General features: G+C 39.7%; 1 protein-coding gene across 4 annotated transcripts in view; it reads right to left on the bottom strand.

Annotated features, from left to right (window-relative positions):
- MAPK10 (mitogen-activated protein kinase 10) overlaps window positions 1-24854 on the bottom strand; it is a 122958-nt gene that overhangs the window by 44177 nt on the left and 53927 nt on the right. For 2 of the 4 annotated variants that reach the window (XM_070949077.1, XM_070949078.1), the window contains one exon: window positions 9485-9556. The exons of 1 other annotated variant lie outside the window; for it this stretch is intronic. In XM_070949077.1, the coding sequence (XP_070805178.1) occupies window positions 9485-9556 (72 nt within the window). Of the gene's footprint in view, window positions 1-9484; window positions 9557-18468; window positions 18541-24854 lie in introns of all 4 variants that reach the window. One more of the 4 variants, XM_070949075.1, reaches the window with a different exon arrangement.

The raw sequence follows: 24854 nt of genomic DNA, 5'->3' as shown, positions 1-24854 counted from the left end.
GAAAATGCACATAGACTTTGGCGTATTCATCAGCACTGGGTTTGTTTTTTTGATCAGAACAAAATCCAAAGGAGTAAAAATATTAATACCTTTTTTTGCAAGACCTTAATCCAGAAATAACTTTAAGCATCCTTCACAAGACACCTTGTATTATTTAACAGCATATGTTCTTTTAGGAAATATGATGCTGAATAAATGGAAGAGAAGCTTTCATCAAAATAGTCCAGTGGATTCAAACACCAGTTCTTCAAATATACCCAGACACATACAATCCATTCTTTATATGCCATAACCAATATATAGAAGCAGTGTGTATTCTAAATTCCAATGTGATCTACTCCTGCAGTCCGAAACAGCTTCACATATTATTCCTTGTGGATTGCTTTGCCTAGCTTGGTCTCCTGTTATAACATTTCCTTACAGCTGTATCTCTCATTTCCATAAATGAATCATCAGAATTTATTTTTCCAAAGAAGCTTTTGGTTCATCCTCACAATGCATATACAGTGGTACCTTGGTACTCAATTGCTTTGAAACTCATCGAATTTGGTACTCAACACATTTTGATGTGAAAAGTTTGTCCCGGTACTCATTGTTTGTTTGGTACTCAACGTACGAGTTAGAACTTGTCGGTGTTAGCTGCCTTGTGACTCACTACCTTATTCCTTATGGGAAAAATTGTTTGGTACTCATCGTTTTTGGTACTTATCGCATCGCCCAGAACTAATTAACGATGAGTACTGAGATACCATTTTACATTATTGCAAAGTATACTTTAATTTTTTAAAAATTTAAACAAAGTTTAAACTACTTCCCTGCTTATTCATGTTTTTTCTATTATTTCCTAAGCCTACTTTTCAGAGACCTTTCATATCTATTGCTTGTGAAGGATTTCTGCAGAACCAGTGCAATCAAGCAAATAAGGAGTAAATTATGAAATCAGGATACAAGTTTAGACAGCCATAAAAGGCAATTAGAATAAGGTTATCAGTGACCAAGACTCAGAATGGCTATATGCTACTCAAAGCAGGGGTGAGCTTCAAAAATTTTAGCAAGGGTCCGGTTGCTGGGTGGACATGGCCATGGTGGGTGTGGCTTAGTCAGCCTCCTGCACCATGGCGGGGAGCGTTTTTGCCCTCCCCGGGCTCCCGAGGCTTTCCTCGAATCTCTGGGAGGGCAAAAACGGCTTCCCCAGGCTCCGGAGGCTCGGGGAGGGCAAAAAACAGGCCTCCTGGAAGTTCAGGAAGTCTGGAAACGGGTCCGTTTCCAGCCTCTGGAGGGCCTCCGGAGCCCAGGGGAGGCCGTTTTCACCCTCCCGGAGGCTCAAAGAAACCCTCCAGAGCCTGGGGAGGGCAAAAACGCCCCCTCCCACCATGATGCAGGAGGTCGAGTAGAATGGGGCGAAACTCACTTAACAAATGTCTCACTTAGCAACATAAATTTTGGGCTTCAATTGTGGTCGTAAATCGAGGACTATCTGTAGTCATATTTTGGCTTGAACAAAAGAAAAAATTAATCTGAAATCAGATTGGGATCATTCAGCTGAATCTTTGTTAAAGGCGTAGATGAACTAAAAAATGAGATGAGTTTGAGTCGTTAATAGATAATCTATCAAGGAACACAGTTTAGCAGCTAACTTCCCATTGTCCCTGTCCTTCATTCTTCCTTCTTGCTACTTACATTTATGCCTTTTCCAAGAGCGTTTTTACCATAATATTAGGTGAAAATATACTGTTCTGTTGCACTTGGCTTGCCTATTCCAATTTCTAATTAAGAATCCGCCTCCAAAATGCTATTTCTTTTTGATATAAAAATCATTCATTTAGTAAACTCCCGCTGATTATCACAGACCACAACAAGTTCATAATAATGATTCGGTGATGGATCGTACCGGTGTAAAGCTTTCGACAAACAGCTCATTCAGCTGACATAACACTAAGTATATCTTGCCAGGAAAAATGACCAAGTGGCTTTTTGTTGTTTTTTTTAGCAATCTTCTTCAAGGATATATATGCAAACATATTCTTACATTTGTCTAGGCTAGATTCTGCCAATGAACTAGTAGTGTACATGGATTGAGAGCTCAACAACAAGCGGAAATGAAAGCATGGAACGCCTTAGGTTAATAAAGAACGAGCTTCAATTTTTATCACTATATGAATGGCGATAATGAGATTTGCTAAGATTATTTTAATAAGGAATGTTTGTAACACATAGTGACGCATGAAGCCAGTTCAGATTTTGGATATACAACAGTACCTATTCAGAAGTTTAGCATAATTCTAGCTTGTGGTTAATAGTCCAGTGAAGTGGCTAATAAGAGCAGGCCCAAGAGCTACATCCTAGAGCTGTGATGGTGAACCTATGGCACGTGTGCCACAGGTGGCACGCAGTGCCCTCTCTGTGGGCACGTGAGCCGTCACTCCAATTCAGTTATGCCACGCATGTGTGTACACCTCCTGCCGGCCAGCTGGTCATCAGGTCTCTGCTGCACATGGGATAAACTGCATGCAGGGGCTCATGCGCGCATGCGCGGGGGGCAGGGCATGTGCAGGGGGCGTGTCTGCATGCGCGAGTACATGCGGGGAGGTTGTGCATGCATGCAAGGGGTGAGCGTGCATTGCATTTTGGGGTTTGGAGCAGTCGCGCATGTGCGCTTTGGATACTCCATCCAGAAAAGTTTAGCCATCACTGTCCTACAGAAACTCCGTTTGTGGAATGTAAATATTAATTCCAATTTATAGAGGAAAAATAGAGAAGACAATTCACTGTAATTCACAACTCTCACCCAAACGTCTTCCACAATTAGTCAAATCTTGCCCTTCCTTTGGCTTTTTTGTAGGAAATAGCTAACAGACCCATTATAAAAATCTCATGCTCTCTCCTCTTACTTCTCTTCAAAGAAATTCAAAAATTGGCTGCAGTACAATCCAGATTATTGCATCAACTCATTATCCTATGTCACACACATTTAAAATCTAGACCAAATACTTTGGGCTGCTTACAATGAATGGGCGACATGGCTCTGTCTGAAAACTTTTGCATCATAGATAGAATAGGACTCTTTCTGCACAATCTTTAAAAGCTTTTGATCTTAACAAGGTCAACTGTATTTGGTATATTTCAAGAAAGACATCAAAATCAATCAAAGAACATGACAATATTCACAGGTTGTTTTCTAGGGGTCATGTGATCTCCTTTTACAATTTTCTGACCGGGAAACTCAATGGGGAAGCCAGACTCACTTAACAACCGTGTTACTAACTTAACAACTGCAGGGATCCACTTAACAGCTGTGGCAAGAAAGTTCGTAAAATGGGGCAAAACTCACTTAACAACTGTTTTGCTTAACAACAGGAATTTTGGGCTCAATTGTGGTTGTAAGTCAAGGACTACCTGTCACCAACTCTAGTATTAACAGTTATGGTAAATATCCTCATAGGACATTATGGTTTGTATATTATGAAGATAAAAACCAAATTATTTTCCCAGGCATCATTCAAGCACTGCATGGAGAGAACGCAAAGTATTATTATTCCTAATCCCTACTAATCCAGCCACCCTTCCATTGTGAGCATCTCGAATGGATATCCTAGTATATTGCTTGTTTATTGTCAATATGCACCTTCTTCGCACAAAGCTTTAAAGTTTAAACCATTGTCTTTGTGGCTTATTGTAGCCCTCTGGGTTATTCAATACATCAAATTGTCTGATTTGGCATTAGGTATCAATCTAGCCTGAACAAATCAGAAAGTATGACAGTAAAACCCAGAAGCATAACTAAGCACGTCCAAAAAGACAGAATAATAAGCTAAATTTAAAAGAGTTTCGTTTTATCTTATGATTTCTAGCTTGTTTGCAGACACTGGACCATAATTTTGCATCTGGCTATCAAGTAAAGTTCATCTCTATGGCAGGTTGCCATTTGTCCAATAGGAAAATCACATCTGGCATATTCTAAACATAGGAATTTATTTTTTCTACATTGTGGGTTATTAACCCAGGATACTTGGATGACCTTTTTGTATGAACACAGAAAGCTACCCTGTTTCCCCCAAAATAAGTCATCCCCTGATAATAAGCCCAATCAGGCTTTTGAGTGCATGGCAATAAGGCCAAGAGTTTATTTTAGGGTTCAAAAAAATATAAGACAGGGTCTTATTTTCGGGGAAACACGGTACTTTCCATTTGTTTGGGGCATATCGTTCTGATATCTGGTCTGGATATGTGTTTCTTCTCAGGTGGTCTGGCCTGGTTAATGATGCAGATCAGAGATGGAAAAAAACTGTGGGGTTCTTGTTTTCTCTGAATCTGGTGTTTTTCTTGCAGACGTTTCATTACCAAACTCGGTAACATCATCAGTGTTGGTGTGGGTGGGGGATGATATTACCTAATTTGGTAATGAAACGTCTGCAAGGAAACCACCAGACTCAAACCAAGTCTGAGTCCAAGGATCCCACAGTTCATCCCTGGGCTACAAATAGTCTCGTCTAACAATATGGGAAAAACTGCCAGCAGATTATGGACCCAAGCCTGAATCTTAACATGTGAAAGGAACAGGAAAGGAAATCAGCTTTGCAAGTATACAAAATTATAATCAATAGAGGCAGCTTTTGCAAATAAAATAAAATGTGTTGAAAAAGTTACGGGGTAAATGAGAACAAAGGCATAAGAGGAAATGTTGCGCAGACCTTATAGAAAACGAAGTGCATATTTAATGGCATTTCCCCCTCATCTTATTTGTTTAAAAATACCAACACTGCTAGGAATGAATTTGAAACAAATCATCAGCTGTTAGTGGCTGTTTCTAGGGAATTTTTCCACAGCAAATGCTTTTAATGGTTTAATTATCGAGGTTCTGCGAAGAAATTTTAATAACTATGCAGCTGTTTGAAAGAAGCTAGGCTTTTTAAAATGCATTATCTATGGGACATTTTGGGTCAGGTTTATTTTTTCTCCTGCTGATTTATTCGAAAGAATTATTTTTACATTATTCTATTTGTTTTTTAGCACGTCAGAGTGATGACTGAATCCAGAGGGTATTGCAGAGAAATAGGGTACCTAAAGTAAAACTCATTTCATATTTATGCCTGGTTTGGAAGACGTTATTAAAGATTGTCTAAAAATAGCTGGGTAAAAAGGCAATAAGCTGGGCAAAGATGTGCATTGTTGATATTGTATTGCATTATATTTATCAGAGCACCAGGAATACATGTGGATTCTCAGAAGGAGGTGCTGCGTATTATAAAATGATAGCCAGTGTAGTACGGTATAGAAATGATGGGGTTGGACTAGGCCCGTGATTGCGAACCTATGGCATGCGTGCATAAGGGGTGTGCATAAGAGCATCAGCGTGCCTACCGTCCCTGTCCTAATGTTCCCTTTAATTGTATTCATTTTATACAGCAATAGAGAGAGAAAAAAGAGGAGTAGAGGGAGGGAAGGGAGGAAGAAGGAGAGAGAGGAATGGGAAGAAAGGAAAGAGGGGAGGAAGGGAGGGAGGGAAAATAAGAGTAGGAGAGTGTTGTGACTCGGATCCCCGAGCCCGTCTTATAAGAGGGAGAAGACTTTGAAAGTGAAGGAGAGGAGTTGGCAAGGCCTCCCTCTCCAGGACCCTCCTCTCTGGCAATGCCTCAGGTGTCCTCCGAAGGCCAAGAGATAGGCCAGGAGCCAGGCACTTCCGAGCAGCTGCAGTTAGACAGCGATGGAGATGAGTCTTGGCTGGATCCCCGACAGCGTCGGAAAGATAAGCGCGTGCAGCAGAGAAAGAGGCGTGCCAGAGATTAAGCTGAGTCCCTGGACCACACCCCACAGGGGCTAAAAGGGGGTGTGGTGGCCATTCAGGCCTTGTGACGGACAAAACTGAAAAGCTAGCAAGTCATACTGCGTTTCTGGAACTTCGTTATATGCCCTCCTTGGATTTATTATGGACTGGACTTGACAATTCTTTGGCTTTGAGGATTTATTTTGGTCCCTTTGTGAGTAAAGTCTTTGGCAGGCAGCTACTGGGTTGCTGCCAATTCTGTTATCTCAAAGGAATTCTTGACTGCTGGTTTTATTAACTCCTGGCTGACTGTTTGTGTGCGTGTGTGAGACGGGGGCAGAACAGAGAGAGGGTTAGAAAGGGAGAAAGAGAGGAGGAGAGGGAGAAAGGAAGGGAAAGTAGAGAAGGAGTAGGAGAAGAGGGAGACGAAAGTAGAAAGGAAAGAAGGGAGGGAGATGGAAGAGACTGAGAAGAAAGATTGCTGTACAATAAAAAAGATGAAATGGAAGAAAGGCAACCCCGAACATGCATAAATGCACTAGGATAAAGAATGAGTTATTAAAAAATAAAAGAGAATAAATATGAGTTAAAACCGAAAAATTAGAATTTGAGGGCGAATAAAGTTGTTTATACAAATAAGCATAGAAATTTTAAGCCACGATCAAAAAATGGAAAAAGGAAATTTTGGCAAAAATTGTAACTGAGTAAAATGTATTTGAATATGATAAATTGTGTAAGTGATGATATGGCCAATACTCTGTTCATAAAATATGTGGGGTGAAGGTGGGGGAAAAAAATCAATAAAACTTGATTCAAATAAAAATTGTATTCATTTTATGTATTCAATTCATGCTTATACTCATATATATTATCCAATACGTACTTGACAAATAAATAAATTAATTAATTAAAAAAGTGGCATGCAGAGCCATCTCTCTGGGCATGCCAGTCATCGCCTGTTGCTCTTCCGGGTTCCGGCTGGTTTTCAAATGCACAAGAGCGCCGGAAACACAGAACCGCATGTGTGTGCCGAGAAGCTGAGTGTGGGGTTTCTGGCGCGTGCATGCACGCCGTCCAGCTGGTCTTCATGTGCACATGCACGCCAGAAACCTGTGTGGACCTGAAACCAGAACTGCTCTTCTGGTCTCTGGTGCTCCCACGCATGCGCGCCAGGGAGCTGCTCTTCCGGTTTTGGGCACGCTCCCGTGTGCATGCGCTCCTTTTTCGACACTTGGTGCCGAAAAGTTTTGCTGGACTAGGCTGAAGGCCCAAGGTTCCTATTCACCCTCAACTGTGGAACCTCATTCGGTAACTTTTGGTCCTGTCCCTAAATTCCAGCCCAATCTATCCAACCGAGTCAAGGATAAAACATTGGAAGATGGAGAACAGCTAAGCATAGTGGGATCCTTCCAGCTCTCTGACTTTGGGTCTTGGCTTGTAGACCTTTCATTATCCGACTAGGTAACAACATCAATGCTAGCAGGGATTGGGTATGCATGTATTGATAGGAGGAAACCACACTTCCACTGGCAGGGCAAGCCACTGTATATAAACAGGGAGCAAACAACACAATCACTAACACTGGTGATGTTATTTAGTCAGATAGTGAAACACCTAAAAGAAAACCATCAAGCTCAGCGAGCAACTAGGATTCTACAGTCCAACTCTGAGCTGTATGTGTATGTGTATGTATATGTATGTGTATATGTAAAAAAAGAAGCAGACATACTGCGAACTCCGGAACTTAAGATTTTAAAATTTTAAAAGAATTAAAATTTTATTTTACTAAGCTTTCGTCAGCCATCTGCTGACATCGTCAGAGTATTAAACTACCATTACAGAGATCTCTGCCTTTATATGATTAAATTGTTATATAATTATTTTATATAATAAAATTAATCAATTTAGCCCTTGCGCGTAATAGGCCCTTCCCGCCGTCTCCCACTTGTAATCAGCTGTGTTGTTTTTGCTGTCATCATGCTGGATGATGGAGGCTTGATTCCTGCTGTTTCCTCCCTCCTAGCTTGCTTATCAGTGGGGGATGATGTTACATGCGCAAGAGCTAAATTGATTAATGGCATATAAAGGCAGAGATCTCTGTAATGGTAGTTTAATACTCTGACGATGTCAGCAGATGGCTGACGAAAGCTTAGTAAAATAAAATTTTAATTCTTTTAAAATTTTAAAATCTTAAGTTCCGGAGTTCGCAGTATGTCTGCTTCTTTTTTTACTAATATACCTGGAACTCGTATTTTTAGAATAGTTTGTAATATGTATATGTATATGTATATGTATATGTGTATGTGTATGTAGAGCCATGGTGGCGCAGTGGTTAGAATGCAGTATTGCAGGTTAATTCTGCTGACTGCCAGGAGTTTGATCCTCATCAGCTCAAGGTTGACTCAACCTTCCATCCTTCTTTTTTTGTGTGTGTAGAATTTTTTTATTTTTTAAAACAAAACATAAAACATAAATCCGTCATCCATACAATTGCAAACAGTGTGTTGGTCGGTTACAAGTCTTTTATGCTTCCTCACCATATTCATTACTTGCTAATTATCTAATTTCTCATATTTACCAGTCTAATAAGTATCTTTGTAATATAATTATATTGCTAATATTTGCTGTTTTATCAGTCATGGCATATACACACTGATTTGAAACACTAAATTGCATGAAACTATGAAAAAAGGAGTGCCTGATATTTACTTAATGGCAGAGAGTTGCTGTCCCTGCACAAGGCCCAAAGCACTTTTGAATTTGCAATGGATCTCTTTAAATACACAACACCAACTCAACCTATTTTGACTCATTCTTCAAAACTGTGCTCCCCTCAGGCGTTATCATTTTCCCTCAATAGGTGCCATTTTGTATTTGCAGAGCCAATACAAAACAAGAAATGGATCTGTGATGCTTATTTATTCATTTATCTGCCCAACAGATTCCATATAGGCAAGCTAGGATATAAAGGCTAAAATCAACCTCCAACTATGTAACATCAGATGAAGATACTATAGCTATCTATAATGACCCAATTGTAAAATTACAGCAGAACCAGTGGTGGGTTGCCCCCGGTTCGGACCGGTTTGCAAGAACCGGTAGTAAAACCGGTGGGAGGCTCCGCCCACTGGCCCGGATGTCGTCATTGGCGATCTGCGCATGCGCAGAAGCTTCTGCACATGCGCAGAAGCAAGACACGTGCGTGAGCGAAGCGAGTGCGCATGCGTGATCCCGTGGCAAACCAGTAGTAAACATAAGTAGAACCCACCCCTGAGCAGAACCCCATTTATGTAAGTTGTGGCGAACTATATTTCAGCAACGAATTTCTCTCCCCAATCGGTTAATTTAATTCAGTCACCCAGACTGCATGGACATGGATTCATTAAAAATAAATAATAATAATAATTAATGCTCCTGCAAACCAGACTAAACCCTACAAAGTTCTGCCATAAGCTTTATTAACATATGGAGAGCTAGGAGGATCTGTTGTAACACAGAAAGTTAAAGAAGAATGCTTGATAAACAGGGAACGAGGAATTCAGGAATTCTGAATCTATGGCAAAGGTTCAATTAAAAGATATTGCAGTGATGGAGAGACATCGTTAGGTACAATGTTTATTGCAGTTCATCAGAGTCTGTAAGTATTAAGCTACTCCAAATCAGAAGTTTCAATTAGAACAACAATGTTATCTAGAGAAGCCCACAGCCTAGGAAGGATACGGTCAGTGCCAGGAAACAACACAGCACCTTTAATCATTTCTCCCATGATGCACCCTACTGACCACATGTCAACTGAAAACAAAAAATGAAATGAAGGTAAACAAGAACACAGCAACAGAACAACAAACAAATGAGAAGACTTATCTGGTTGGATCAAAAGAACAGGCACGGTTCCTTGCCTACTAGGATGTGGGATTCTTGGGAATGTTGCTGTTGTTGTTGTTGTTGTTGTTGTTTTAATCCCGAATCAGATATTCTAATTAGAAGTAGAATCAGAATTCCATGGCAACCATTCTCTGTTGCATCCATCTGCTTCTTCTGCTTGTCTTTCCTATCGGGCCCTTCTATCATGTTCTCAGTGATTTAGCAACAGAAGTGGTTGCTAAAGGCAGCAGCCAGACAGAAGGTTTAAAAACAAAACCAAAGGGAACTGCACTAATGAAGGTGCAACGGATCTCTATTTTTGGCCCACTGGCTTCGGATTGAAAATCTGCTCTTTTTCCCAGTCCACAATTTATTTTTTCACATTTCTGCAATAAAGCAGGCTTAGTATTTAGCTGCAATCTGCAACATATCTATGAACAGATTCCCCATGAAATGGGTATAATTTATCCTGTAAATTCAAGACACTCGTTGATTGAATTCTCCCTCCTTTGTCCTACTACCCCTTACCTTAACTAACCCCCTGACTTACATCAATTGAGCTGGAAAAGAAGAATAGCAATATTTCATTCGCCAAATAAAATCCTTCTCGGTGTTAAAAGTATTCCCTTTCAGAAACTAGGTGGGGGTGGGGAGTGGGTACCAAAGAAAATGTTTGTTGAGATTTACCACCTGGGTGAAAGGATGGTGGGAAAAGAGAAAAGGAGTTTGCAACTATGGGATAAGAATGGGTTGTTTTATTGCTAAATATGTCTAAATTCGCTCGCATGCATGTGAGCACTATGGAAAGAAACAGAAAGGAACCAAAGAAAACGTAAAGCTAGTCAGTTGCTCTTCTTTAGGGCATTTAACAGGGTAACTAATATTGTCCTTGTCCCCTGTCTAAGCCAAATCCTGACTGCAGCAGATCTAAAATGTTCCTCTAGGATTATCTACAGTTCAAGTCCCTGAGCTTGGCGTATAGCCATCACCATCTGTAGGTTTCATAGACGAGTAAAATCAGTAAAGCAGAGGCATCTGAGAGATTGTGGGGGAAAGTCCAGCTTCTGTGGAAACCCTCAGGAACTGTTAAGGGGTTTAGGGTGGGTATCTAAATTCATCTGACCAGAAGTCAGGTATGTAAACAATGCAATCTTGGGAAAATCTCTTGTTTCCAAACTGCATGATATGGCTTTCCTGGTAAAAAAAAATATTTGAATGCAGAGGTGACTTCCCAGTATACTAGTCTGGGTTTCAAAATTTTTTACTACCAGTTCTGTGGGTGTAGCTTGGTAGGCGTGGCATGGCTTGGTGGGCGTGGCTTGGAGGGCATGGCAGGAGAAGGATACTGTAAAAACTCCATTCTCTCTCCACTCCAGGGGAAGTTTACTGCAAAATTCCTATTTCCTCCCGATCAGCTGGGATTCGGGAGGCAGAGAATAGATGGGGGCGGGGCCAGTCAGAATTTTTACTACCGGTTCTCCGAACTACTCAAAATTTCTGCTACCGGTTCTCCAGAACTGGTCAGAACCTGCTGAAACCCACCTCTGTAGCCTAACCATGAAAAAAAAAAAAAAGTTAGCAGGAAAACCCTGATTATGATTCTAACAGAGGGTCTGGTTCATAGTGCAGAATTATAAACCAGAGGACTAGAGGATTTTTAGTTGTTTAATTAGAAGTTCACCTATGGGAAATGTAGTTGTTCCCACGGGTGTTTTAATTTGTTTTATTGTTGTTTTTGTATGTTGCTTCAGGCTCCTTTGGGAAGGACAGCACTATAAAAATAACATAAAAATTCATCAGTGTCTTGGGGTGAAAACACCAACATTTGAGTAAATAGTATTGCCATCATTTGAATACATGGTATGGTATCACCTGATCTGCATGTACTGTTAGGTTTCCATCTTATAAAGCACCCTTCCCGACTCCCATGCCAAAAATGTTGGATTTCAGATCTCATAATTCCTATCAAAGTGGCAGAAGACTAGGTAGCCACAAATGTGGGTAGGGTGCCCGTTTTTTAAAAATGCGATTAGCAATTAGAAAACGAGGCAGCCAACGTTACACTTACAGGTAGTCCCCGACTTACAACAGTTTGTTTAGTGACCGATGTTACAAGGCGCTTAAAAAAAGTGAGCTATGACCATTTTTCACACGTACGACCATTACAACATCCACATGCTTGGCAACTGGTTCATATTTATGACGGTTGCAGGGTCCTGCAATTCCCTTTTGCAACAAGCAAAATCAACGGGGAAGTCAGATTTGCTTACTAGCAGCTGTGTTACTAACTTCAACAATTGCCGTGATTCACTTAATAATTGTAGCAAGAAAGGTCATAAAATAGGGCAAAACTCACTTAACAACTGGCCCACTTAGGAACAGAAATATTGGGCTCAATTGTGGCTGTAAGTTGAGGATTACCCGTATTCATATGCAGTATGTCAAATATCAAATTATGTGTGTGGTGTTCAGGGGTGGGTTCTAAATTTTTTTACTACTGGTTCTGTGGGTGTGGCTTATTTTGTGGGCGTGGCTTGATGGTCATGTGACAATTATTTAGGATTTAGCAGAAATACTGGTCTACCAGGCTTTTAACTCTGTGCTCCCACAGAGAGGGCCTCCTCGGGGTGCGATCAGCCAAACAATGTAGGCTGGTGACCTCCAGGGGGAGGGCCTTCTCTGTGGGGGCACCTACCCTCTGGAACTAGCTGCCCCCAGAGATAAGGAGAATCCAAGACCTCGGTGCCGTGCCCTTAAAACTTTCCACCGTGCCCTTAAAAGTTTCTTTTTTCAGCAAGCCGGGCTGGCCTAACACTTTTTAAAATGTTTTTAATTGTTTCGTCATTGCTTTTAATTATGGGGCCAAATATATATATATCTTTTTAATTGTATTTTAATGTTTGTAGTTTATGTTTTTACTTTGGCTGTACACTGCCCTGAGTCCTCAGGGAGAAGGGCGGTATATAAATTTGATATAAAATAAAAAATAAAAAAAATAACTGCTTGCAGAGCTGTACCGATCTACCCATTTATTTTTTGCAGGCACTGGTCTACCCATTTATTTTTGCAGGCACTGATCTACTCATGTATTTTTGCAGGCACCGGTCTACTCATTTGTTTTCTTTTAACACTGATCAGCTATAGGGCGGTCCTTTGAAGCACCGCGGCAAGAGTTTAAACAGTTTTTTTCCCTCTAGCCATCAGCTGGGACTCAGGAGGCAGCAATAGATTGGGGGTGGGGCCAAATAAAAGGTAAGAATAACGCGGGGGGTGGGGGGGGGCAGAACCGGTTCGGTGATGTCATATTGTCACCGCTACCAGCTCGGGAGAAACGGGCCGAACCGGGAGGAACCCACCACTGGTGGGGTTGGTATTTTACCAAAAAAAATATAATAATCTAAGGGGAAGAAAGACAGAAGTGTGAAATATCTACAATAATAGGAAGATAGCAGATGGTAGTAGCATATTTCTTCTCCGCTACAACTTAGAATCAGTGGGTGAAACTAGCACTCAATTGGGACAAGCCAAAAAAAAAATCTGCCATTAGCTGCAATTATCCTCTGAAATTCACTGCTACTAGATTTGATGATGGCGCCTCTGATTAAACAGTTTCAAAAGTTCAGAGGCATTATTCAGCTCAGCTCCATCTGGACGTCATTTGCCTTTCGCATGCAGAATTACAAATATCTCAGTGACTACCTTGCAATTAATTGATTAGCAAGTTTGCAGAGACATCTCCAAGATTTCAGAGCATGGACAGAATGAAAGAGGAGGAACATCTCCCCGATTCATATGGTCTCAAATCATTTGTCAAATATCAGTATCTCTGATTGGGAATTAAAAAAAATAATTAATCCAATTGCAAGAAGTCACCCCAAAGCAAGCCTTAAAACAGTCTTCCTTATTATGTAGGACTTTGGGACAGGAACTCCCATAATCCACAGCCTAACTCATCCAGAAAATTCTATGCTGGGAAATGCCTTCTTTGGAGACATCAATATATCTTGGTTCTCCCCTGCCTTGGAATATCTTGTTTGGATCTTACTTAGCCATGAAAAAGCCATAAAAAATAAAACCAGTATTTATAAGGATCAGTTATTGTCTGGTCTTGTTTGGATTTATTGTAGGAAATCAGTTGTTCTTCCAGTCTATGACTCTATGATGTTCTGATATCCTTCCTTTTTCGACATTTGGACATAGTGGTAGTCCTCACTGAATGACCACAATCGGGGCCTGAAATGACATCACTAAGTGACATGGTTATTAAATAAAACATCACATGACTGGACTATAAGACTTATAAATGTCTCATAGGGCCATCAGTGTCTCTGCAGTCATTAAGTGAATTGCCTACAGTTGTTATGCACAACATCACATGACCATCATTTGTGACTTAACTCCAGCTTCTCCATCAACTTTGCTTGTCAGGCACTGGCTGCAAAGCTCACAAACAGCGATCATCGGATAACTGTAAGTTTGAACAGTCATAAACAAGACAGTTGTTAAATGTGGAGTTATCTATATTCCAATCCACAGATAAAGCTAGGATGTAAGAAGAAAGAGGGTGTAAGGTAGTTGCCATATTATTTCGAGTTCATTCACATCTAAATTTGCCTGGTATGTTGAATTTCATTTATTTTATTCTTAGCAATAGTGTGAAATCACTTTGGCTTGTGAGGATGACTATCTCTGTGAAGTTGAGAGGGAAGAGGTGTTAAATTCACAGGCTATTCAGAAGCTATGACCATCGCTTTACATCTCCATAAGTCAAAAGACATTGCTTACTGGGCCTGTTGGAATAAAATAAAATAACAAGAGTTGGAAGGGATCTTGGAGGTCTTCTAGTCCAACCTCCTGCTTAGGCTGGAAACCCTACACCACTTCAGACAAATGGTTATCCAGTCTCTTCTTAAAAACTTACAGTGTTGGAGCATTCACAACTTCTGGAAACAAGTTGTTCCACTGATTAATTGTTTTAACTGTCAGGAAATTTCTCCTTGGAAATTTGCAGTTATGTAGGAAGAATCTCCTTTTGTTTTAAGCAAAGTTTTGCTCCTACCAACACTTGTGCTGATGAGTAAAATGAGTATTTTGTTTTTTAGTGGAGAGTTAATTTCAATAAATATGTAATTGCCTGTACTTTCCTTCCTAGTTTAGTTCATGTTATTCATAATTGTCCTATATCAGGGTGGGGAACCATGGCCCTTTTATGACTTGTGGACTTCAACTCCCAGAATTCCTGAGCCAGCAAGGGAGTTGAAGTCCACAAGTCATAAAAGGGCCATGGATCCTCACTCGTTCTTTATGAAGAACTTCGTATAGATCAGAGGTCTTCAAACTTGGCAGCTTTAAGACTTGTGGATTTCAATTCCCAGAATTCCTGAGCCAGCAAGGGAGCTGAAGTCCACAAGTCTTAAAACTGCCAAGTTTGAAGACTTCTGGTATAGATATTTGACTTGTTAAATTTAGTTCTGGAGGAACTTTAAAATCAGTCCTAAGATGGAACATAGTAACTTTCACATACAACTTATGAGACGATTGCAACATTATGGATTTTATGAAGTGACATACTGTAATAGTACCAGACACTTTTTTGTGATATGTGAGCCTTTACAAAGGGTTTTTATTCTTTTAAAACTAGTAAAAAAAAAAACATCAAGATGTTGCCCCTTCTGTTTGTAAATATTTTCCATTTCCTATTGTTGACCCTATCTACAAATCTTCAAAGTTTTCAAATGCTTTCCCCCCCCCCGCCCCCAGCTTATGAGTACATTTCTCTCTTTATTATTATTTTATTCCAAGACAGCAAAGCCCTGTTGCTTTCTTAACAAAAAAATGAGAGAGAAAAAATACATTTTATTCTGTACTGGGTCTTATGCTGTGATAGGGCCAAAGTAAAACCTTGATCTATGGGTAAAAGTATTTAGTTCCTGCAAAAGTAAAATCTGACATTATCTCTTTAACCCACCAGATGGGCAAACAGCTTAAAGTACAGGCCACATGGTTAGCGGAAATCTGTACTGCTAAGTGTGAGAACATACTTTTTCATTATTTGGTAATGCAGTTATTTTGCTACTGAATCCTGTTAGCCATTTAAACAACATCAATGGTACAGAATTATATGCAGGGAAAGCTCTGGAAGAAATATTTCTTTGGTATTTGAATGTCACTATAATAAAGTGGGACATACATCTGCAAATAAATGTACTGCAAAAAAAAAACCTTTAAAATATATGAAAAGTGAATTCCTCTTTATAGGTACAATTGTGCTTACAAATACAGCTAAAGGAACATTTTAATCCAATGCAAGTCAATGACACAATTTTTAAAAACAGAGGTCTTCAAATATGGCAGCTTTAAGACTTGTGGACTTCAACTTCCAGATTCTCCAGCCAGCTATGCTTCTGGGAGTTGAAGTCCACAAATTTTAAAGCTGCCATGTTTGAGGACCCCTGCTTTAAAAGATGGGCCAAGCAACAGCTATATTTTCTTTTTATGTAAAAGCAGGGAGTTCAAATCTAGAGCAAGCTTTAATCAACAAGGAAGGCAAAAATCTAACTCCTTGCTTTTTTCCTATGTTCTTGATTGAAATCCCACTAAACTACCATTTATATTGCCTTTAAGTAATCCACTGTTTAGATGAATCATTTTTTGGGCAAAGTAAATCAATCGATGGAAAGTATAATCTAAATCCCATTGAGTATTCAAGGTTAAAACATATTTCCCTGCATCTGAACTGTAGTAGCAGCAATCCAGAGTGGAGTCTCTTATGTTATAGATAAAATTAGTTATCTCCCTCTTTCATAGGGTGGGGGTGCAGGAGAATATGTTTTAATTTTTGAATCTATTGGAAATGTTTGGAGCCATTCGTTTTTACATTTAGCAAATGAAAAAAGATCAAGCAATGATTCATGTTTGTATTTGCTTGTGTGAATAAATAAAACACATTATATGATTTTATGCCTTAGGAGTGATGTTGGATTTTTATTTATTGAGAAGTATGACTGGGTAGCCAACTTCCCAAAAGCATATTTCAATGTCCCTTGGCAAAAAAAAAAAAAAAAAAAAAAACCCAGCATGCCAAAATAGCAAAAAAAGAAAGAAAGAAAGAAACTTAGAGCTGAATGAAAGTTTTATATGTTTCAGGACACACTCTAGAGCCGTGATGGCGAATCTATGGCATGGTTCCACAGGTGGCACACATAGCCATATTGGTGGATACATGAGCTCAGCTCCAGGACCAGATGTCGGCAAACGGGACATTTCCGGCCTCCAGAGGGCCTCCGGGGGTGGGGAAGGCCGTTTTTTCGCCCTCCCAAGGCTCCTAGGAAGGCTCTGGAATCCAGGGAGAGAGAGAAACGGGCCTACCGGGCCCACCGGGCCATTGCGTGCCAGAAGCGGGGGGGAGCAGGGGGGTCGCACACTCATGCACAGGGTGCATAGAATTATGGATGTGGGCACACGTGCGCATGACCCCCCCCTTCCCCCCCACTCCTGGCACGCAATGGCAAAAAGGTTAGCCATCACTGCTCTAGAGTACTCTGGAGTAGGTAATGTTTCTCTCTCTTGCTTCACACAGGATGAAATTCCCCATGTCACTGAAAATCTTACAGATATCAGAAATATGTGTGGATCCAGGTGGGGGCTTAAATCACAACTTGTGGGCCAATTGAGATAGATTACAATTGTGATGAGTAGAAGATTTATTTAGGGGTGTTCCTGTGGCGTTGCTGATAACACTCCAGATGGCTTTTTCGAGCAAAATGGAAATCTCTACAGATGTGTGGTTATCTGACAATTCATCTGTTAAATCTTTACATCTGATTTTCAATGCAAGCTGATGTATGTAGATCATACAGCCTTCCTATTATTCAATAAGAGCCTACTTCCTCTATATGAAAGACTGGAGAATTTGCCTCAAGATATTGGACAAATCACCATATTTTTATGATCCAGAATTGCTGAACACTTATGCCTATCCGGCCATCATACCAGCTGTCAGAAGATTCAACACCAATTTTATCAATGAGATATTTGTTTCCTTTTAAGACAAAGAATGTTGAAATAAACATACATTTTTCCCCCTCTTATTAATAGAATTTCTTATTCTATGCTCCCACAGCTAAGATAAAACTTCTTTTTCCTTTAATTCTTCTCGTTTCCAATATTACTTTCACCATCTTGAGAGATGGTCAAAAGAATATCACCAAAGCTCAAATGGACAAAAGAAAATGTCTTGTTCATAATACAGAACTGCATGCATAATAATAGTAATATTAACAGCCACACTAAGGAAAGCTCATTCTGAAAATCGGAGTAACTACATCAGAAAGGGCTGAAGAACATTTCTAGGCAACAGAGGAATAAATCAAAACATTCAGCATAAATGTTGTATTGACCCATCTCTGAATCCATACAACGCGAAGGTGGACCCAAACCAACGATGCATTAGCAAGCAAAAGATTATGATGCCACCACAAAGATCAAAAGGAGTACAATGTTGAAAACATCAAGCCAAAAAGGGAGTGGGGAAGTAATAATAATAATAAAAAAAGCTTAAAGAAACACATCAGCTATTTTCTTAAAAGCGTTAACACATATAAAGGTAGAGTAGTAAAATTGGACGTGACAATATTTGCCATATATTTGCTTCTCTTTTTTTTTCCCCCATCATCCCTGGATCTCAGATGACTCCAATAATAATTCCACACACCTCTACAATTCGGGGGTTTGGTTTGTTTTTTGTTTTGCTTCTAGCTTTGTGTTCCTCTTGTATATTCTGTATTTGATGGGATGGGAAATAAATAATTCAATGGAAATTGCAAATGGCATAAGGATACAGTCCCTTCCTGGAAAGAGGATTTTATGGCGCACCATTTCTCCCATAATGCATCCTACTGACCATATATCCACTAGGACGGCAGAGACAGGGAAATGAAGAGAGAGAAAAGGGAAAGTGGGGGAGGGAGGAACAGGAAAAGTTAACTAAAACACTTTGGATCCTATAGGAGGGGGAAAAGAGGAGGTTGATCAGAGAAAGCACAATTTTATGTACCTTCCACCAAACATTTTTTTCAAAAAAAATACAGATACACACATACACACACACACAGACAGGCAAAATACCCATCCCCATGCACAATTACAGGTAGTCCTCGACTTACAACGGTTCGTTTAGTGACCGTTCCAAATTACAACGGCACTGAAAAAAGGGGGATCTTTTTTTCACTTATGACCATGGAGGCATCCCATGGTCACACGATCCAAATTCGGATGCTTGGCAACAACTGACTCATATTTATGATGGTTTCAATGTCCCGGTGTCATTTGATTCCCCCCCCCTTTGCGACCTTCTGATCAGCAATGGGGAAGCCAGATTCACTTAATAACCGTGTTACTAACTTAACTACTGCACTTAACCAATGTGGCAAGGAAGGTCGTAAAATGGAGCAAAACTCACTTAATAACTCTGCGGCTTAGCAACATAAATTTTGGGCTCAGTTGTGGCCGTAAGTTGAGGACTACCTATATTTCATAAAAAGAAGCAGCTCAGAGGTCCACCAAACCAGAAAATACCTACTTCATCAAACTTCTGTTCCCCTTTATTGAAAGAACAGCAAATTTAATTTCAAAAGCATTGGCACTTGGTATTAATGTTCCACTTTCTTATAACATGAGCCATAGATAAAGACCTTAGTTATTCAGAGATGAAATCTTATACCCCTTTTTCTGGGAATAAAGCCTTCTAAATTCATCATGACTTATTTTGAACGTGGACAGCATGGCATGTAGCTCCAATCATTTCTAACTGACCCCTACGCAGGGAGAATCAAACCTAGTAATCTGTTTCACCCAGGTCACTCCATTTTAAACAGTACCAGAAAACTTGAGGTATTCTCATTACATGTTCTTGTTTATTCTCCTGCACAAGGAAATTACAAAGTAAATGCATTTGGGACGTGGAGATGAGAAAAGCTAATCATTCCAAAAGGGCTACTTAATAGCATTTGGGAGGATTAAATAAAAACTGGGTCAATGGTTGCCGTGTGGTGAAGATGTAGTAAAAAAAGGAATCTTTTATGAGCTTTTGATTCCCGCTATGTTTCCTTATAGCCTTTACGTGGAGTCCCGTTTCCAAGCCACATTTATACGTTTCCAGCTACTACAATCTCTAAGTCAGACTGTTTTATATATCTGGATAAGCAATACGGGGATGATGTCCTAAGTCCTTTTTTAAGGCTATTCAAAGACTCTTCTTTTAGTATACTGCCACTTGCTAGGAATGCCTATAAATTACAGTAGAGGCAAAAATTGTAGAAACCTTTTGGGAAAAGTGTATTTTCTAAAACTAGCTAATAACACCACTTTTTTTTTTTTTTGGAGTAGTACTGTAAAATTATATATTAATGGAAAGATAATTTAATCAAGAATGTAATGCAATAACTTTTATGAAGGATTTGCTATTAGAATAGCAGTGACAGCATAAAGAGGAAAAGTGAAATATGTAGAAAAAAGAGATATACCAAAATTATCACCATAGAAAAAATGAGATATACAAAAATTATCACCATGTCAGATAATACTTAGTTGGGTAAACTTTAGCATGAATGACGGCCTTACAATGTCTTCCCATGGAGTGAACCAAGTCTTTTAGTTCTGCAGCTGTTATAATGTGAAACCAAGATTGAATGATTGCTTCTATTAACTGGGTTTTATTGCTGGGTCGCTTCTGATTAACAAGTTTCTTTAGTCGGCTCCATAGATTTTCAATTAGGTTAAGATCTGGGCTATTCCCAGATCATTCCAGCAGTGGAATATGATTATCTTGAAACTCCCCCCCAAAATTGGTGTTATTAGCCATCAAACCTCAAAAATACACTTTCCCCAAAAGGTTTCCACAATTTTGGCCACTACTGTATACAGCCAACAAGTTATAATCACCTTGTTTCTTCTCAACCCTTTTTTATTGTCTTACTCTCAGAATGATGACTGTACAGGAATAAGCCACAGTATGGGAGCCTTTCAGTTAATGTGTCCACAAAGAAGCATGCAGCTGATGAGATTCAGTGTTTTAAAGGGCTCAGCTAATCTGGTAAGGTCATCCTATTAGACATAGAGAGAGATTTTATAAACATTGAGGGATGGGTGGGTTGCTTTGTATTTCAACTGATGGATTGCTTTAAAAATGTTTGCGGCGGTTCTTTGATCGCAACAGAGAAACCTAAAAGGACCCACGAAGTAGGTCATGAATGGACAGAGAGAGATTTATAGAAAATACAATACTTTAGATCTGTTTTTCAGGTTCATTGTATGAGTGGTAACTAATTATCAAGTGGTCCTTGGGAAGGAACAAAGACAGAAGGCAAATCAACACTAAATCTTCCCCCCGTCGGTCACTCACACCCAAAATCAGCAATACTTTTAATCAGTAAGAAAACTGGAACTCCTCAAAATGTTCAGTTGAAGACTAAATCAAGAGATATTCCATAGTAGGTCATTGTTTTAAGGTGAAATGACTAGCTATAAGACAAATACAGGAACAACTTTTGCTATGGATATTTTTTTTTAGGTAAAGCTATCATGAGAAGCAGAGTTTAATTAAGAGCCTGGTATTATTTCTAATATTTCTTTCTATTCTTCCCCCAAGTAATTTTTCATTAATACCGGTAGCTGCTCCAACTGAGCCCCAAGTCCATAATTACAGAAGAAAAATACAGGGGCCAGGCAGTTAGACAACGAAAGAATTGCCCATGATCCAGTTTAAAGAAATTTAAGGGACATGTGAAATATGATGGAGTAATTATTCATCATTCTATCTGTGTCAGATATAAGGCCAAAAAAAACCTCTACATCAGTATATTTAGCAATGATAGAACTACATGGAGGAAGTGTCTGATATATGGTACCTACCACATTCCTCAAGAAAGACATGGCTTCCATTTTGAGTCAGTTTTAAGTACCCCAATTGGTGCCAGTAGTTTTGCTTCCAACTGAAACTAGCATGTCCTATCACTATCAAGCCTCCTTACCATTTTTATCTTAACATGGTTTATCCTGGAAAATTATACCTAGTTAAAGGCATTGCCAGTATGGAATTGAGCTCTAACCAACATTATTTTTATAGTATAGATGATGATGATGATGATTTTATAGAGCAGGGGTTTCCAAACTTGGCAACTTTAAGACTTATGGACGTTCAGCTTCTAGAATTCCTCATTCAGCCATGATGGCTGGGGAATTCTGGGAGTTAAAGTCCACATGTCTTAAAGTTGCCAAGTTCGGAGATCCCTGTTATAGAGGGTCATTATACAAATACTTTTTACAATCTGGAGATATAACATGGTTTTCTCAACCTAGGATAGTCATAGATCAGGTGTGTCAAACTGGCAGCCGCGGGCCGGATGCATCATGCACAGGCCATGCCCACCCCAGCTCGCGAATGGGAAAAATGTTGCAAAATGTCATGTGACAGCAACATGATGCAGCGAGCTTAACACTCGTGTCATAGATTCCTTTGCCTATTAATTTTATCCTATCCTGTTGGCTACTTTTCTCTGTAATGGGGAGGCAATTGCAATGACTGCTGGGTACTGGCAGAGTCCAAATGTTAAGACTTGGAGAGTCCTGTCAACTTGCAGATGTCACACTTTCCCAGTTATAAGTAATATTGTGCATGTGTTGTTGTTTATTACAGGCGCACACACAACTTAATATTCAAGCTTAAATCCAACCGTTTTAGCAATATGAACCCACCATGAAAAAGAGTGGGTTCTTATTCTATCCAGTATCATCCATGGTATGCCTAGTAATAATTTTCTAATTCTCTTCAAATCTATTTTCTTTTCCTTTCTGCTTCTCTTTTTTGTATCTGTGACAAAGAAACAAATTGCTGTGGACCCAAGCTATTCTTTTTATTAATCAAAACAAATACTGTATAAAATGTTTCATTTAGAGGACAAGATGTCTGAAAAAGCAAGTCCAATATATTGGACCAGTATTTTAAAGGGAACAGTAATTTAGGAATCTTGGGAACAGGAGGTAAGTAAACAAGGGTAAAATATATTATCCATAAACTTGGATTGGGAGAAAAATGAAAGCATGGAGTGGCCCTAAAAGGCAGATAGCACAATGGATGGACATTAATTTAAAATAAATGACGTTCCTTCCAAAAATTTAAGATGATTTCCTGATATTTTAAATCTAGAAGGAAAATTAAAAATAAAATCTGTGTCTCTTCTTTCTTACAATGGTTCTATTATATCTACAATGTTCCAGGAATCGAAAATCTGAAATTATTTTCTCACATGACAATAGTCTGTAGCCCCATTTATAGATGTATTCCTTTCTCATTTGACTTTCACCAAGCAGCAAAATTACTGGATTATTGATTGCACGATATCCTAGTCTAGTTTTGCCTATGTGAAATATATCAATTCATTTTAACTATCACAGGAATGACATAATGAGCCTGATCATGGATTTCTTGAGGAAGTTCTAGTAGATGTTTTAGTTCAGAGGGATGTCTGAATTCTGTTCAGTGGAAAAGGAAGACCACATTGGCAACCTGAATGGAAAATGACATCATACTCATGCATTTTTGTAGTTTCTTATGCTTGCCAATTATTATTTGGCCTTTTTTTTTGTCTGATCCAGTGTAGATTTCCTATATTATGTCCTCATGTACCCTATCCCCGTGATGGCAAACCTATGGCACACGTGCCACAGGTGGCACACGGAGCCATATCTGTGGGCACAGATATGCCATAGCTCAGTTCCAGCGCACATACGCACACCAGCCAGCTGATTTTTGGGCCTTCCGGGCCCACCGGAAGTCGGGAAATGAGCCATTTCCAGCCTCCGGAGGCCCTCCGGGGGAAGGGGAGACCATTTTCGTCCTCCCCAGCCTCCTAGAAAGCTTCTGGAGCCTGGGGAGGGCGAAAAACAGGCCTACTGGGCCCACCAGTAACTTTTTTGCCATCGCGTTCCAAAAGCAGGGGGAGCAGGGGGGGTGCGTATGCTTGCAGGGGCATTGAATTATGGGTGTGGGCATGCACGCACATGACCCCCGTGCTCCCCCCCCACTTTTGGCGCGCGACAGCAAAAAGGTTAGCCATCACTGCCCTATCCACCGAAACTTAATAAGTCCTTAATAAGTCTTAATAAGTCCTGTGTGTCAGCACATCAAGATGCATTTATCCTAGTGCTGACATAAGAAGGAGAATGCAGGCGTCTGCAATGGGACGGTTGCCTTTCACCTACTTATTTCCTCTGGAGATAATGTCCCCTAGGAGATGGATGGGAGGGGGGAAATTCTTTGAATTGGAGCAGTAGATTAGGGGTGAATGATTGGGAAGATGGCCAATGAATGCAGAGGAGCGGGGGAAGGAAGAGGAGGGGTTTTGGGGCAGCACGTCAGTGCCGGCTGCAACGAGTCGGTGTAAAAAGTGCTATGCTTAATAAAATGGAAATTTGTTTTATAAAAGACTTTGTTTGCGATGCAATTTATTTGAAGACCGCCTGAAAACCTGGCACTGTGCTTCATTAGAGCTTACATTCTAAATCAAAACCAACACTTGAACTCGCCTTTTTTCCCAGTTGGCTATTATAAAACTTCTGAATAAGAAGATTTCCAAAGCATCTCATCCTTTATTATCATTTTTTAAAAATATATATATATCTAAGTGAGTTCTATTGATAACTAACTGCAACTAGAATTACTTTTAGGACAACTGACAGTTTGAAATAGCACATACAAGGCGTACTTTAAAAGCAGCCCACAGTTTTATCCAATTTAAGCAAGGGAGAAATCAGCTACTAAATGTCAGCTTGCAGATTGTAGTCAAATGTCAGTTAAAAGAGCTGCAGGATGCTAATTGGATTCCCCAACTTAAAAGGGAAGGCTTTCAAAGATGCAGAAATTCCTCATTACATTTAACACACACAAGGTATTCTCATCTTAATTTTTTTTTAGCAAAACAGCAAAAGTAGCAATCTAATGAATGCATTTCTGTTGTTTTATTTGCAGCCTTGATCCATGTCATTTATGTAATCATATCATAATTATGTACTATTAGCAGGGATTCTTTTTAAGCACACAAATCCTTGGTAGGATAAAAAGAATTGAGCACAACAAAATAATCACCTTCTCTTGTTAGCATTTGGGCTAGAAGAGTTTCCTCCCCAACTCTATCCACCCCATTTTTTTTTAAAAAAAAAAAGAAAATTG

This window comes from Pituophis catenifer, unplaced genomic scaffold (assembly GCF_029215685.1).
Source record: "Pituophis catenifer annectens isolate HBS135680 unplaced genomic scaffold, rPitCat1.0.hap2 SCAF_8, whole genome shotgun sequence".
Lineage (NCBI taxonomy): Eukaryota > Metazoa > Chordata > Lepidosauria > Squamata > Colubridae > Pituophis > Pituophis catenifer.
The sequence above is the reverse complement of the archived record's forward strand: the minus strand, read 5'-3'. Positions and strand labels throughout refer to the sequence as shown.